Source organism: Eublepharis macularius, chromosome 12, assembly GCF_028583425.1.
Source record: "Eublepharis macularius isolate TG4126 chromosome 12, MPM_Emac_v1.0, whole genome shotgun sequence".
Taxonomy (NCBI): Eukaryota; Metazoa; Chordata; class Lepidosauria; order Squamata; family Eublepharidae; genus Eublepharis; species Eublepharis macularius.
The window spans coordinates 3499969-3516472 of NC_072801.1; the positions used below are offsets into that span (position 1 = coordinate 3499969).

At 48.2% G+C, this 16504-nt stretch overlaps 1 protein-coding gene and 1 non-coding gene across 2 annotated transcripts; both read left to right on the forward strand.

Annotated features, from left to right (window-relative positions):
- Positions 1 to 236: 236 nt before the first annotated feature.
- On the forward strand, positions 237 to 13969 carry LOC129338476 (uncharacterized). Its single transcript, XM_054992750.1, has 6 exons — positions 237 to 242; positions 1564 to 2230; positions 9957 to 10062; positions 10490 to 10574; positions 11981 to 12054; positions 12375 to 13969. Exons 1-4 carry the CDS (start codon positions 237 to 239, stop codon positions 10548 to 10550), a joined length of 840 nt encoding a protein of 279 aa, XP_054848725.1. The 3' UTR covers positions 10551 to 10574; positions 11981 to 12054; positions 12375 to 13969.
- Positions 11771 to 11857, forward strand: LOC129340758 (small nucleolar RNA SNORD60). The gene has a single exon (XR_008598061.1). It is a non-coding gene; the product is annotated as a small nucleolar RNA SNORD60 (small nucleolar RNA).
- Positions 13970 to 16504: the final 2535 nt, after the last annotated feature.

The following is a 16504-nucleotide window of genomic DNA, read 5'->3' on the forward strand; positions in this document are numbered from 1 at the left end:
GTGTGCCCCCATGTCCTCCCCCATATGTGCAAATCATGGCACATATAACACCCATCCTCCATCAGCTGCACTGGTTACTGGTTGAGTACCGGGTCCAGTTCAAGGTTCTGGTGCTGACCTGGGCCTAGTCCCTATGCGGACTAGACCCAGCATACCTTCAGGACAGCCTCTCCCCATATGTTCCCTGGAGGTCGCTTCGATCAGCTAATCAGCAGCTGCTGATGGTCCCTGGCCCCATGGAGGTCCGTCTGGTCTCTACCAGAGCCAGAGCCTTTTTGGTCCTGGCTCTGACCTGGTGGAACTCTGTCTGAGATTAGGGCCTGGCGGGATTTGTTATCTTTCCGCCGGGCCTGCAAGACAGAGATGTTCCGCCAGGCATTTGGTGGGGGCTAGGCTGTCCTCTCGCCGGCCATACCACTGAAGACCATCCACCACCCATGCAAGAGCTCATAAGTGTGACGCAGGGGATGATGCAAGAGCCAAGCCCTGTGTCTAAAATGCTGTATTTTAATATTTATATCTGCCAATTTTAATTGTATATGGAATAATATGTTTTTATTGGTTTTAATCTTTATGTAAAAATCATATGTTGTTACACCGCCCTGAGCCTGTCTGACAGGGAGGGCGGTCTAGAAGTGTAACAAAATAATAATAATAATGTTCTGCACCTTTTGCAAGAGATCCTGTGCCAGTTGTCAGAAGGGGCAGTGTAGCCTTCTTGCTGCTCTGCAGGCGAGAAGTGGCTGCGCATTGGATTGAAACGGATGTTTAAAAGTAGTAGGGTGCTGTTTGGGGAAGTTTAAGCCTGGCAGAGGAGGAGGATTGATTGATTTGATTTATACCCTGTCCTCCCCACAAATGGGCTCAGGGTGGCTAACAACATTCATAAAGTTTAGTTTAGTTTATTCGGTGTTTAACCCGCCCTCCCCACAAGTGGGCTCAGGACGGGGTACAGCAGTCACAAAATACAATTATGTAGCAGATTCTACAATAAAATTCAGCAATTAAAATTATATATATACAAAAACCTGATATAGTTGGCTACATAAAACAGTGAATTAATCACAAAACCATAAAATCAATAATATTTTAAAAGTCCTTAAAATAGTCCAGGTGCAGGCTATTTAAATAAATATTTCGGAGTCCGTAGATGGGCATAGTAGATGGCCGAGGGCTGCCCCAGAAAAGGTGGTGGTCTTTGATGGAAGAAGGGGGGGGGGACACTGGCTGGCACTCAGCCAAACGCCTGGTGGAACATCTCCAGATAGGGGGGATGTTTCTCCTCCCCCCCATTGTTTTTAATACCAAGATGAAGGCCTCGAGCCTCATATTCAAGAAGAGTTTCTGTGCATTACTCAAGGAAAAGTTTGGAACTGCCTGTTGTGTGTTTTACCTTGTGACGCGTCGTCTCTCCTAGCCTCGCTGAACAGGTCTTTCCTCCACAGGTGTGTATCTCCTAAAAGAATCTTCCTCGTGCTTTGGCACCATGTGCAGCAGTCTGGGTTGCCAGCTCCCAAGTTGGAAAATTCCTGGAGATTGAGGGGGGGGGGGTTGGATCCTAAGGAAGGTTTGGAGGGGGGGTATAACTCTATAGACGCGCTCTCCAAAGCAGCGATTTTCTCTAGGGGAACTGGTCTGTGTACCGGGAGGTCTCCAGCCACCACCTGGAGGTTGGCAAGATGTCATCGTCCATCGTTTCTGCACGGGCCGCTTAGGAAGGCGCACCGCGGAGCCTGCCAGGCAGCGGCCTTCCGGCGGAACGGTCGGCGAGGCAGTCGCGTTTCTGCCCGGGCCGTTCGCGAGGGCGAGCTTGTTCCTGAGGCGGGAAACGCGGCGGGGCCGCCGTGGCGCCGGCCTCTCCCTGTTCCCAGAGCCGGGCGGGGCTCCCGCGGGCCCGCCTTCCCTCCCACCCACGCCGGGGCCGCAGCCAGGCCGCTCTCCACAGGCACGGCAGCCGCGGAGGAGCGAAGGAAGGCGGGCTTTGGGCGTCGCTTCTGTCGCGTGCCTCGAACGTGGCTGGCCGGTTGGTGCCCCGGCGGCGGCGGGGTCGGCTTGAGGGTGGCCCGGAGAAGCCTCGAAGCCCGGCCGGGTGGGGCGGGAGCCCGAGGACGCCGCGGCCCCAGAGGAGGCGAGCGTGGTGGCCCGCAGTCCGAGGCCCGGAGGGGAAAGCAGCGGCCTCGCCTCTCCCAGCCAGTCTCCCCCAGGGGGGCCCGAGTCAGCTGCGCGCCTGGTGAGCCGCAAACGAAGTGACACTACAAGTGAGCTAAGAAATGTGATTATTGCCGACTGCTGCTTTTGCCTCTCTGTAAATCTTGAAAATGCTCATCGGTTGGTGTCCCAGGATCAGCTTAAGTATAACCCTGGAGAATCCCTGAACCCTGACTAGATGGACTGGGAGTCTGAGGACTCACCCTGGACACGGCAGTCGCTAGAGGAGGTGAGTGTGGTTGGCCAGAGCCTGCATGGGTGGGCAGAGCCCCAGACCCCGACCTGGGTTCTGATCTGTGAAGGTCCTCAGACACCTTTGGGTGGTCACATTTCTCAACTGAATGCGCCTCACAGCATCGTCAGGAGGATAAAGGGGGGACTGAAAGGGAGGAGCTGTCTTTGCTGCCTGCAGCTCCTTTGAGAGGAAAGAGAGGGATACATTGTGGGGGACCGGCTTCCGCCTGGGAGTGCTCTGCCTTTTGTGCAAGACGGAAGCAGACGGGCCCTTTGAAGTCTGTTGGCTGTTCATAATCTAGGCAGGAGCCCACCCGTTCTCCCTGCCTTTCGCGTTGTTCGGGAGAGCTCAGCTGGCACATGTCTGCCAGGGCTAAAGTGATAGCGCAGCACCTGTACAGGTGAGCTTGTTTTAAGTTCTGCATAGCTACTTTTCAGCCCAGCGGGTCCCACGGTGGCTCAAAGCCATCTCCCCTTATCCATTTTATCCTTTCCACAATCCTGTGAGATCATACTGGGGAATCGTTCCTGGCCAGTTAGTGACATACGGGGTTATTGAGCGTTCGGAAGGGCTGAGCTGTGTTCAGCACTGCCCCATGTTGGTTGGTTGAGCCTGTGCGGGCTCCTTTCATCTTGGTTGCAGCTGGCAGCATCTGCTTTTTGTCTCAAGTGTTGAGAGGCGGCTGAGATTCAGAATGGCAGACTGTCTTGCTCAGTTTCTCTGTCCCCTCGTCTGGATCCCCATTATAGTATTCCTGCCCCAATCCCTTTTGTTCTTGAAACAAATATGAGATATTACTAGTGTAAAATTACTAGTGTAAGATTTCTGGATCTTGGCTAGCATGTTTCTGCCATGATAATGACAATAGCACAGAGCCTGTACACACGAGTTCAAATGATCAAGTTATTTCACTTATACTCCCTTCTCACCCAAATAGGGACCCCAAATGGCTCCTCCTTTCCACTTTACCCTCACCACACCCTGTGAGCTGGGGGGGGGAGTGCACGTGGCGGCTCAAGGTTCTGCGGCAGAGCAGGGATTCCAGCCAGAGTCTCTCTGAGTCTAGTCCAACATTGTAACCATTATATTGCGCTGGCCCTTCTCCTTGAAGATCCTTGGTCTGAGTTTCTGCTGTGTGTGTTGTCAAGATGGCATATTTAAAGTAAAGTAGAAAAGGATTCTTGTCTGAGGAGGGAAGTCCAAAAGAGAACACTTTATGACCCACAGGAAGGAAGTCACATAGATGGGCTTTGTGACCAGGCACAGCAACCGTCAGGAAACTTTGGCCGCTGACCTGTAGGTGTGAACACCTCTCCTCCCGCATGGTTCTCTTTCATCTGTCACAGCAGCAGTGCAGTTTAGGAATCTATCCATCTCTCAGGATCCCCTGAGAGGATACATTGCTCTCACAGCATTCATCTGACTGCCATTTGTGCCTCTTAGCCTTTCCTACAAGGAGTTGCTCATCACCTAACAAAGTGGTTCTTTGGGGGCTTTATTGAGCTGTACTCTGTGGTGTGATCTGCAATCCCCATCAACTTACTACAGCCAATCTAAGCACAGGTTTTCTCAGGCCTCATTAAGAATTCTTTAATTTGCTTGGTTCACAGGAACCAGCTTTTTTCTGCTAATGCACCTGAAGAAGCAGACAGCACACCAAGCTAAATAAAGTGCTGCAAGCTTACAAAATGGAAATGTTGCCCATTGTACTTCAAAAGGTTAGTTTTTTCCTTTCCCCCCTGCTCAGTGTTGAAAGCTGTCACCTGATTCAGGCTTCCTGTTTGTATAAAACCTGACACTATTTTGTGAGGGGGTAATCTTTTGTGGGTAGAATCATAGAATCATAGAGTTGGAAGGGGCCATACAGACCATCTAGTCCAACCCCCTGCCCAGTGCAGGATCAGCCTAAAGCATCTCTGACAAGTATTCATCCAGCCTCTTCTTGAAAACTGCCAGTGAGGGGGAGCTCACCACCTCCCTAGGCAGCTGATTCCACTTTTGAACTACTCTGACCATGAAAAAGTTTTTCCTAATATCCAGCCGGTACCTTTGTGCATGTAATTAAAGCCCATTGCTTCAGGTCCTACCCTCTGCTGCCAACTGGAACAGCTCCTTGCCCTCCTCCAAATGACAGCCTTTCAAATACTTAAAGAGAGCAAAAATGTCCCCCCTCAACCTCCTCTTCTCCAAACTAAACATTCCCAAGGCCCTCAGCCTTTCCTCATAGGGCTCAGTCTCCAGACCCCTGATCATTCTTGTCACTCTCCTCTGCACCCTCTCGATTTTGGCCACATCCTTTTTGAAGTGAGGCCTCCAGAACTGCACACAATACTCCAGGTGTGGCCTGACCGAGGCAGTATAGAGAGGGGCTATGACCTCCTGAGATTTCGACGCAATGGCCCCTTTGATACAACCCAAGATTGAATTAGCCTTTTTTGCCACCGCATCACACTGACTGCTCATATTTAGTTTACAGTCCACTCTTACCCCAAGATCCCTTTCACATATATTGCTGCCCAGAAGTGTATCCCCCATCCAGTATTTGTGCTTCCCATTTGTGTGGCCCAGATGTAATACTGTGCACTTGTCTTTGTTGAATTGCATCCTATTCACAGCTGCCCACTGAGTATTCACAGAGTATTCAGGTCTTGTTGAATTTTAATTCTATCTTCTTGGGTGTTTGCCACTCCTCCCAGTTTGGTATCATCAGCAAATTTAATGAGCAGCCCTTCCACTCCTTCATCCAGATCTTTGATAAAAATATTGAAAAGTACCAGGCCCAAAACCGAGCCCTGCGGCACCCCACTGGAACCTCCCTCCAATCTGATGAAATGCAGTTGACCACCACTCTTTGGGTGCGGTCCTCTAACCAGTTCCCTATCCACCGAACTGTCCTATAGTCCGGTCCACAGTCTTCCAGTTTGCCCATCAGAATGTCATGGGGAACCTTATCAAAAGCTTTACTGAAATCCAAATAACATCAACAGAGTTCCCCCGATCCAGTAAGCTGGTCACTCGATCAAAGAAGGAAACCAGGTTGGTCTGGCAAGATCTGTTAGGAACAAAACCATGCTGACTTCCCCGGATCACTGAGCGGTCCTTCAGATGCTTACAGATTGAGCCCTTTAAAATCTGTTCTAATATCTTCCCAGCAACAGAAGTCAGACTGACCGGCCTGTAGTTTCCCGGGTCATCCTTCTTCCCTTTCTTAAATATTGGGGTAACATTCGCTCTTCTCCAATCTTGTGGCACATCCCCAGTCCTCCAGGAGGCCTTGAAGATGATGGACAGGGGTTCTGCAAGTTCTCTAGAAAGTTCTTTCAGCACTCTTGGGTGCACCCCATCCGGGCCAGGGGATTTGTATTCATCCAGTGCAGCCAGGTGCCTCTCCACTACCTCTCTGTCAATGTCAATTAGTCACTCAGGTGTCCTGCCACATTTTCTACTATCTCTAGATGTGCCTGAGTTCTTCAGGGAGAAAACAGAGGCAAAAAAGTCATTAAGCCTATTTGCTTTTTCTCTGTCCTGCATCAGAGTTTCTCTATTTACTCCCAACAGTGGTCCAATTGCCTCTTTTACCTTGCGTTTGCTTCTCGCATATCTGTAGAAGTTTTTCTTATTGTAGCGAGCCCCCCTGGCCAGACCCAGCTCATACTGAGCTTTGGCTTCTCTGATGGCTGATCTGCAGTACCTAGTAACCCTCATATACTCCTCTTTAGAGGTCTGTCCTTCTCTCCATTTCCTTAACATTTCCTTTTTCTCCTTAGCTTATTCTGGAGCTCTCTGTACATCCACATGGGTTTCTTGGAGCCCTTACCATGTTTCCGTCTTGCTGGGATAGTGAGGGCTTGAGCTTGCAAAAGCTCATGTTTGAGAAGGGCCCACCCTTCACTCGCTCCTTTCCCTTCCAGCACACTCCCCCACGGAATGACTCTCATCAAGCCTCTGAGTTCATCGAAGTTGGCCCTACAAAAATCTAACCTACAAGTCTGGCTTCCTTGGCTCCCCACAGCAACTGGAATTCAAGGAGGACATGGTCATTTCCCCCTAAGGTCCCCACCACCTTCATCTCGTCCACCAATTCTTCCCTGTTGGTTAATATCAAGTCTAGTATGGCCGAGCCCCTTGTAGCTTCCTCCACCTTTTGAAAAAGGAAGTTATTGGCCAGGCAGGTCAGGAAATTGCATGATTCATGACGCTTTGCTGAGCCTGTCTCCCAGCGCACATCAGGGAAGTTGAAGTCACCCATAATTACAAGGTTCTGATGTCTGGATACTCTACCAATCTGTTCAAAGAGGGCAGCATCCGTTTCTTCTTGCTGGTCAGGTGGTCTGTAGCAGACTCCAGGGTGGATAAAAATCAATGATTTTTTTAAAAAAATCATAAAAATCGGATTTTTTTTATTTAAATCGTATTTTTTAAATTTAAATTGGATTTTTTTAAATAAAATGCTTTTTGAGGAAAATATATTACCATCCAAAGGTTATTCCATCATGAAATAAAGATTAGTTTTTAATTATGTAGAATAAGGCTGTATATGTTTTAATTTTTTTGGTAAATAAATTCCATTAATCCATTCACAATGTCATGCTCTTCCAGAGGTTTTTGTAAGATTATTGGGCAGTTTCTCTGCCTACAAGACATTATCACAGATGCTTGGTTTTGCAGTTCTCAAAACTGAATTTGTGTCAGCTCAGCAGAGATCACATGCCTCTTCTTCACAGCAAAAATGTTATAACATGAACAGAGTTGAGAAAAAGACCTTAATCCTATTGTTCTACAAACCTATGAAGACAGAATCAACCCCTTCAGTGCTAAGTTTCAAGAAGTTCAGTGAATAGAAACAATATTTGATTGTTTGGAGTGGAATAGATCTGCACAAGAAGAAATTAAGTGTGAGGAGGGAGGGGCAAGCAGTACAAGATGAAAGTGAAACTTTTTGAGCACAATACTGCACAAGTCTTTGGATCTTTTGTGTGTATGACCTGAGGTCTATCACATTCTTTCCTTGGAGGAAAAAACCTATAATGGCAGCAGGCCGTAAAAGAGACCCAGTTTGGGAATACTTTAATGAAGTTCCTTTACTTATTGGTAAGGCAGGCATCTACTTGCAAATTAAAGTTATACCAGCAAGAATTAGTCTTTATGTAGAAAACTATGATTTAAATCAAGCCTTACTGACTAGTGATTTAAATCGTGATTTAAATCAGTTTGATTTAAATCAAATCCACCCTGGCAGACTCCAACAATAATACCCTTTGTCCTTCCTCTCCTTGTTTCTACCCATATGCTTTCCACCGGGCTGTCCGCCCCATTCTCCATAACTTCTTGACAATCAAGCCCTCTCCTCACATACAACGCCACTCCACCTCTTCTTCTACCCTTCTGGGTTTTTTTGAACAACTCATACCCATCCACTAGCACATTCCAGTCATGGGAATCATCCCACCAAGTCTCAGTAATTCCTTTCCTACAATATTGTAGCCCTCTGTTTGCAATAGAAGCTCAAGCTCTTCTTTCTTATCGCCCATACTTTGGGCATTGGTATATAGACACTTGTAGCCTTGTACCTTTGTTTGACCTTTCCTTCCCAGGTGGGCCCCCACTGTTTTCACTTCGTCATTGAAATCACCATGTCGATCGTCCCCTTCCCCTTGCAGCATCAGTTTAAAGCTCTCCTGATGAAGTTCTCCAGGTTCGTTCCAAACGGGTCCCACAATTGGTTCTCATCACATTGAAAGGGACACAAATTATTTGTCAGAATAATTTGAGAGAGGCCCATTTATAACTGGATGCTGTCAAAAGAAATGTTGGTCCCCTCAGTGAGTGAGGGTCGTCCCTAGCAAAGAATTAATAAAAAAATGGGTCTAATATAATCAGATATACCTTGAAACATGGAGATGGATGGCTGAACTGATGAGCATCTCTGAGGGGTGAGCTTTGTAGAAGGTGAGAAACCTGGCAGAGATTGAGGGTTGACATTTGTGTTGGCAGCTACTTGCCACATCAGGATTCATCTAGAAAGTAAATGGAGCAGGTCGTGAGGCTGTCCTGCCTTTTCTCACCCACTGAAGAGAGTCATTAGTTAGCGTGGCCTACTCCTTACAAATGTTCGTTGTTCAGCTATTCCTTTATAGTTTGCCACTTGCACTTGTGTGTGTGCAGTTGCCTAAATTGGACCTAATCTGCTGTTAATCTGTTAAGCCCGTTTAAACCTAGTGCTGCTAAATGGGCCTCTCTCTGGAATACACCCCCACCCTGGCATGTCTGATGTTTGCAAGTTGGAGTCTGGCTGTATCCGGATGACTGCTTCATACGTTTGACGAAGTGATATTTTATTTATTTATTTATTCAATTTATATACCGCCGTGACCAGTCTGTACACGGTGCTGATGGCCTCCTGTTGTATGTGGCTGCTCCCTTTCCTGTCACCTTGACGCGAAGGGCACAGATACCTCTTCCTCATTTTCTTGGAAGTCACCCAAAGGAGTGTAGGCAAATATGACCAGGCACCTGAGTGTGGAGCACCGAATGACGAGGTCTTTGATATACAATGTAGAGACCTAGTGTAAAACACCATAGACTAGGGGTGGGGTGGGGAAGATTATTAATTTTCTGCTTTTTCTTTACAGCTTGCATATACTGGGCAGGGCTTGCCCACAGAAAGTATATTGCTGCATGCAGTGCAGTCCCGCAACCAGGAACAATTTTTTTTTTATCCCAGTTGCAGGACAAGCACCTATGCATATATCACCCTTTTTAATGTGTGCATCGGCTCCCACTTCACCAGCCAGCAGTCACTTGCAGCTGCAGGTCGGGTGGCATGCTTGCACCTGTTCCCATCTGGCTTTGTAGGGCCAGTTGCAGAGGGTGTATGTTTTGTGGGTCAAATGGCACATGCACATGGTAGATGATAGCCTCAGGGATCCCTGAGGTTTGTTGGCGCAGAAAGGGGCCATGTGTTCCTACCAACCCTGCCAGTCTCACAAATGTGGTGTGGATGGGCCTTGTCAGGAGGCCTGGTTACAGTGAATTCCTCCAACTGGCGGACGTAGAGGGGTCCTACTATCAGTCTGCTCTGTCTTAAGCAGTCCAGTGGCAAGATCCGGCACAGCTGAGCTGGTGAATTCACTCTGGAAGGAAGCACCGTGCGTCGAGTTCTTAGCTTTTGTAATGCTGTCAGTGGGAAACAACTTTCAATGATTTGCGATCCAAGTAGTGTTTTGGGGACCTGGGAGCCAGGGAGGGAGTTGTGCTAGAAACAAAATCAGACAGGAAAAGCTTATCAGCCTGTAGCCTGGCCTGCCACCAGTGGGTTTCATGCAGTGGTGGAATTGGGACAAGTGACCTCTTCCTGCGGTCTGAGGGGAAGCTGAAGTTGCAGAGTTCCCAAGAGGTCAGCATAGAGGCCCAGCCCAGCAGGCAGTTCCAGCTTGAGCAGATACCTGGAAAGCACTGAAGACAAAGGCAAATGGATTCCTCCATTGCATCTGGTTTTCTCTCTCTCATGTAGACTCTCCAGTGTGGTTGTCCTCATACCCCAACTCGGATGTCTCAGTGGCAGAAGGGAGGTTACTTAAGCTCTCGACTTCCAAAGTAGCCCTGACCAGAGAAATCAGGTGAGTGTCAGTGGGAGAGCCATGATGGGCATGGGGTTTGGACTTGGACAAGGGACCGCGTCCCTATCAGGGGAAGGACACCATGGCAACTGCTCCCTTAGTCTTTGGAGATAACTCACCATAGGACCTCTTGTTCTTGTGTCTGTCTTGGGATTTGATCTTTCTTTGTGCAGTTTGTGGTAGCAACTCCTGTGTGGAAACTGCTGTGGAGGGCATGTCTGAGAGCAATGGGTTAGCTAATAGATTGCATGCGTCAAGAAGCAATGTGTGCGAAAACCCTCCCTCAAAAATGTGACTGATCTGTGTTTCGTTGATCCATTTCCTGTTTCTTAGTGCAGTAGTTAGCAGTTTATGGGAAGTTGTGGCTCTCTTGTGATGTGTTGTCTGCCATAATGCGTTCATTCTAGTTATGCGTTCTCTTTTTTAGAGCCCCTGCTGTTTCCTGGAGTGGCCAACCCTGCAGATATGAGACGATTTCTGGCCCATAGGGCAACACCACCTGAGAAAGGCAGGTATGCATTTCATTTCCAGGGCAGAAATGGGGCCGTGTTGTGACAGTGGCCTTGACCAGATTTGTCCACTGTGAACTTGGGACAGAGTCAATCTCAAGGCTTTCCCATGGGGCTTGACTGTATGTATGAACGTTGTTCCAGCAAGGAGTGCAAAGCAATGTTCTAGGCAGCTTTTTGTAAGAAAAAAGCAAAGGCAGCTGCCCCAGCCCTTCTCTGCACAACTGGGGCTTCTGTCCTCAGCGTTATGGGAAGAGGAGCTCTGCCTTGCCTCAGGAGACTCCTCCCCTGACTCCCTCCCCCTTGCCCTTCTTCAGGCCTGGAAAGAAGCCAGGAGAAGGAAGGCTCCGTGGGGACTGGCCCCAGATGACCAAGGGCGCAGGGCCACCCCCATTCCTCTTCCATGCCGTGCCACCCTTCAGCTACCAGCAAGGCCAGATCTGGTAGGACCCTCCGCCATTGGGGGAGAACGTACCCTGCTAGCAGCCCTGATCTGATGACCAATAGGAAGGAAGTCTAGGGCACTGTGTGAGGTGATTGGCTGGAACAGGTAATGAATGGCAGGACACTTTATTAATCATAAAAAGGGCAGAGTTCTAAAAGGGGCCACCCCTTTGCAGACACTGCATGGTAAGGCAACAAGGTTGTTCTTGGTGGGGGGATTATGGCAGAGTCCAGGAGGAGGGACACTTGTGCTTCATGCCGGGGGGGGGGGGTCCTGGCCCACTGAGGGGCGAGGACCGATGACTGGCAAGTCTTTTTGTGACAAGGAAGGGGGGTCTGTCAGCTGTCTGTTGAAGCTAAACAGAAGTTGGGGAAAAGAACTGGAATAAGGTTACCACCTCCATTCTGGGAAATTCCTGGAGATTTTCCCTATAATCCACAGCTTACCAGTTTGTTCTCCAGGGGAACTCATTGCCATAGTCTGGTAATCGGCTGCAATTCTGGGAGGTCTCCAGGCCCCCCCCCCGGAGGTTAGCAGCCCCAAACAGCAGAGAACTGCCTTTCGCAGCCAGGTGCTGGAGTGCCTGTTTCCCTCCCTCCCTCCTGCCCTCGTGCTTTCTCTGAGCAAACCATTCCTGTCCCTTCCAGGTGGCTCTTCCACTAGGCAGGACGAGCTCAGCTAAGAGGTGAGTCTCAGGTGGGACTTTGTTCATCGAGGGCAAGAGCTTTCCTGGTCTCATATGATCCCCATCTCCAGCCAATGATGAGCTCTTTAACATTTCTGACACCTCGTATGAGAACTGCGCTTGCAGTTGCTGATTTCCTGATGTGAGCTGAGGCTCAGGGGTGAGCCTAAGAGGCGCTGGCTTCCAGGCAACCTGGGACAAGATGACCTGCACTCTTAGAGCCCGCCTCCTAAAGAAACTCAGCTAGGTGTTCAGGAGTCTCTCCTTTTATCCTTCCAGGAAATGGCCACCCAGAACAGCAGTAACAGTGTTCTTCCAAGAGGAAGGAATCTGGGATACCTTGAGGAGGCATGGTAAGTTACTTTATGTTAACGTTTCGATGCTGGGGTTGCACAGCTATCATGGCAGAAAGACGGGCCTTTTGCAGTAGAATAATGTGCCTGTCAACCCGGGCGCGATAGCAGAGTGTATGCTTGGCATGCAGGAGGTCCTGGGTTCAGTCCCCAGCGCCTCGGGGTTATAGTGGTCTGGTAGTGTGGGATGGTGAATGCTTGTTGCCTGTGACCCTGGAGAGCCGCTGCCAGTCAAGAGTAGAGGGTGCTGATGGCGAGCACCAAATGTGCTCAGAGAAACAAGGACCCTGACTCTGGAAGCCGTTTTTACTTCTTTGCAGGTGGCAAACAAGAATTGGCAACAGAAGCGTTACTTTCCCTTCTCTCCTTGTAAGGCAAGGCTGTTCTTTTTTGATGTAGGGCAGAGGCTGGTATACATTACCCTTGTCAACAGAATATAAAGGGACTAATGGACTTAGAAGGGCGACATGCTGGTTAGGAGTGCACCAGTAGACAATAATGCCAGTAAATATCTACCTGCACTGCAGAGGGAGGAATCATCACTGTGATTTCCCATGAATCCAGGGTAACGAAAAAGAGAGGATGGGTGCACTGGGGTTAAGACATGACTTCAGGATGTGTGAAGAGAGGGAGCTTACGAACCGTGCGGCGGCCTGTTTCTAAAGTGTTTGGCATTGTACAACTGTTGGAAGGAGATCTGTTTATCCAAGAGAAACAGTGGCCGCTTATTTGTCAGAAATGGGGTGGTTTTTTCCCAAAAGGTCTTGATGTAGTGATTATAAGAGCTGTGAAATAAAACCTAGTCAGATTGTGGACATGTGCTGAGACAAAATGGTGATCAGCTTGTCCAGAAAGAACCTAACAAGCCACTCTGTCTCCAGGTGTCCTGAGCATACAGGGAAGCGAATGCTGGTATGTGCTATGAAACAAGCACGAGCCCTCGGAAAGCTGGACGTGCAGATGTGATTTCCAACTTCAGGAGGACAATCTGACGACTGTCTCCCGGGAGAGAGAAGTATGCATGCCTGATCGTGTGCATTTGAAACATTTTTTCATCTTTTCACATCACCCACTTCCTTCAGCAGCAAGAAATGGTATTAGAAGACTGGGACAAATGAAACTCAAGATATGAGAGGGGTGAGACTGCGCTTGCATCACAGGACTCAACATTGATGGATATAGATTTGGAGGGTTTTTATATACTTATTTTTATATACTAAACCTATGCTTTTTCAGTATTACATCCTTTGCACTTTTTCTATGCTTAGGAGCCAAAGTAGTACTTGTAATGTAACCTGTAAGAATTTGACACTTGAAACAAGAAGACTTGAAACTCTGTAAGAACTGATATACTGCTTTTAGGGCTGCACTTACATTATATGTTATACTATTCTATAGATTCCAATAGAAATCAGTACCAGAGAGCCTTTTGTAGAAAACTGATTTGACGCAGCAAGCTGGTTTTGGCCACCTGTGGTATTATCTTCCTTAAAGCTGATAAGAAACTGGGGGGAAAGGGCACGAATAGGAAAACATCCCTTCCTATCCACCAGATTGAGACTCATTGGCGCCCTTGAAAGTATTATGCCCAGAAGAAAGTAGGTAAAAGGTTAGACAGTGTCCTTCCAAAATGAGGACAGAGAGAAAAAAAACTGTGAAGACTGGAATTCCCCCAAATAGAGGGGCCAGCCCAGAATTGTGCATCTTCAAATCAGAACTGACCCTAGATATGTTACGAGCCAGTAAGATATCAAATATTAGAATACTGTAATATTGTTATGATTATCTGAAAGTATTAATTGCCTGTGTTTCTATTGCAATTTTGATGAGCTCAGGACACAAGGAGACCACCTACTCCTGTGAAAATAGGCTCCTCCATTGTTTAAATTAAACAATCATATATTGCTTCATTCTACAGGACTCCGTGGTGTGTGTCTCTTATTGTGATTGGCGAGAGGGACACCTAAGGCACAAGTTTGTGCATAACAAAATGGCAGCAAATCTTGTCTGTGAGTTTGAGTTGTAATAGAAAGAAAAATGCATGTGGTGTTGTTTCTTTAGTGGAAAAGTATAACTGCACACCTTGAAAACCGGATCCCAGCCCACGTACAGGAGGAAAGCGTCCTCAGCTACCTGCATCTGCTAGAGAGAGCTGCACTGCCTGGGCTGAACACAGAAGGCCTTGATTTTAACTGGGGGGGGCGGGGGCATAGGATGATGAACCGCTCTTAGCCACACCCACACTTAGGTAGTCTGCTTACATCCGAGACTCCACCGCCAGGACTGGGGGGGTCAATCGCCTAAAAATTGCCATTTTACAAATGAGGTTGTAGCAAGTAATCCACCCTGAGCCCTTCGTGGGGAGGGCGGAATAGAAATGCAAAGTAAATAAAACACGGCTTTCACTGCGATCCTATGCAGACGTGAGCACAGGAAGCGGCCTTTACCAGAGTCGGATCCTTTGTCCAGCAGGGTCAGGACTGTCCGCTCAGACTTGCAGCGGCTGTGCCAGGTCTCCGGCTGAGGCCTCTCTCCTCACCTAGGACCTGAACCTTTTAACTGGTGATGCTGCGGAGGATTTGAACCTGGAGCTTGCAAGCCAAGCAGATGTTCTTCCACCGAGCCACAGGCCAGTCCTGCATACCATGGGCCAGCAACCTTTTATAAAGAGCAAGAGAGCCATAAAGCACCCAGCCAGTTGCCTAACTAAAAATACAGCTTAACATTACTCATGGCTTGCATGTGGATACATAATCCACAGTTTTTTGCAGCCCAAACACTGTTTGTGGCAAGTTGTTGATAAATACGCACTTTTGTTTTAATGCACTGGCATGAATCTGCAGTTTGCATTTGCATTCCTGGAAGCTGTGAACTTCACTTTCTGAAAGGACCTATGAGAAGCCCTTCAGACATACCAAATTTTTTGCCTGCCGTTCCCTTCACATCCTGGTTATTCTCGCCTCCCACCTACTCTTCCTATAGATCTTATTTCATTTTCTTTTTTAAAAGACTTACTGGGGTCCACATTTGGCTCTGGAGCCACAGCCTGCAGACCGCTGCTCTACGCAGTTCCTCAGAAGCAAGCCAGCACAGGATTGCAGCCTTGCAAGGAGTCTCTACGTTGCAGCAGTGTGGGACTGGAGATGAGTTGTGATGTTTCTGCAGGCACGAGCCCCCCAAACAGTGTGCCCCGGGGCCTCCTGGCAGCCTCCCTCGCCCCTTATTTAGGACCTGTAGGAGATCCTCCTGTGAAGCTGAACTGAGGTTTGGACAATCCCCCGGATTTCAGGTAAACGATTAACAGGAAGGATCTGCGTGTCAGCAATACAGCTGCTTAAAGCCCCGGACAGTGCAGCTCCCACGCGAGTAAAACCATTTATCTAAACCATTCCAGAAAAACCATTTGCCATTTCAGAGCAGCCAAGGGAAGAAAATTTGAAAAAAGCTGCAGAGATAATGTGTGACCTCCTCTTGGTGTTTGTGGCGGTAACCATGGCCTGGGATAGAATTTAATTTCCTTTCTTAGCCCCAGCTGGCCTGGGCTACAGCGTTTTATCACCTGTTATGGCAGAAACAAACAGGCAAGAAGAGAACAATCTCTGGGTAAACAATTCTTGTTCGGGAGAGCTTGCATTAGAGGCTTTCTGCTCCAGTGTTATCTCCAAAGCATCACTAGCCGAGGCACACTTCCTTCAGGAGTCACACTGGGGGCTGATGTCACCCAGACATCCACAAAGGTTTACTGATCAGAGTAAGGCCTGGGTTCACCTGTCCCGGAGAATGAGTGGGTCAAGGCTAGGCTGCAGGTAGAGGAAGAGCATTTTGGGATTTCTCTCTGAACAAAGAAAACTAGCACACCAAGGAAAGGGGGAGGGTTAGGGCCCCCCTCCCACCTTCTGCTTCTGTCAGCTGGAATCCTCTAGCTCCAGTCCAAAGTGGCACAGCACCTCCTACCACCAGCTGCTGCTACCTGTGTGAACAAGCATAAGAAGGTTTCAGAGCAGCACACGAGCCCTTTCCTGGGGCAACTGCTGCAGGTGCTCCTTTTGATTTGAACGAGGGGCAAAGCAAACTGCAAGTGGAAGAAGAAAGTATACAAATCAGTGGACTTTACCTGTTGGACTTCAGTGTTTTTGAGCAGCTTGCCTGCGCATGGTTGTTTGCTTAATTCACATTTGCCTGAATATTTCTTGCTTGCACTTTAATGTTTTATTGGATATATTGTAGTATTGATTTTCATTGAACATATTACAGCATTGACTTTGGTATTTTGACTGATTTGTATACTTCTTTCTTCCGCTTGCAGTTTGCTTTGCCCCTTTTTGTTTGGTTTCTGGTGGAAGAGCCTCCTTGCGTTTCGGGTTTGCTCCTTTTGATTGGAAGGCAAGAAGGCACCCCACAGGTGTAATGAGTGAAAATGCCAAATGTCTGGAAAAATGCAGTGTGTGTT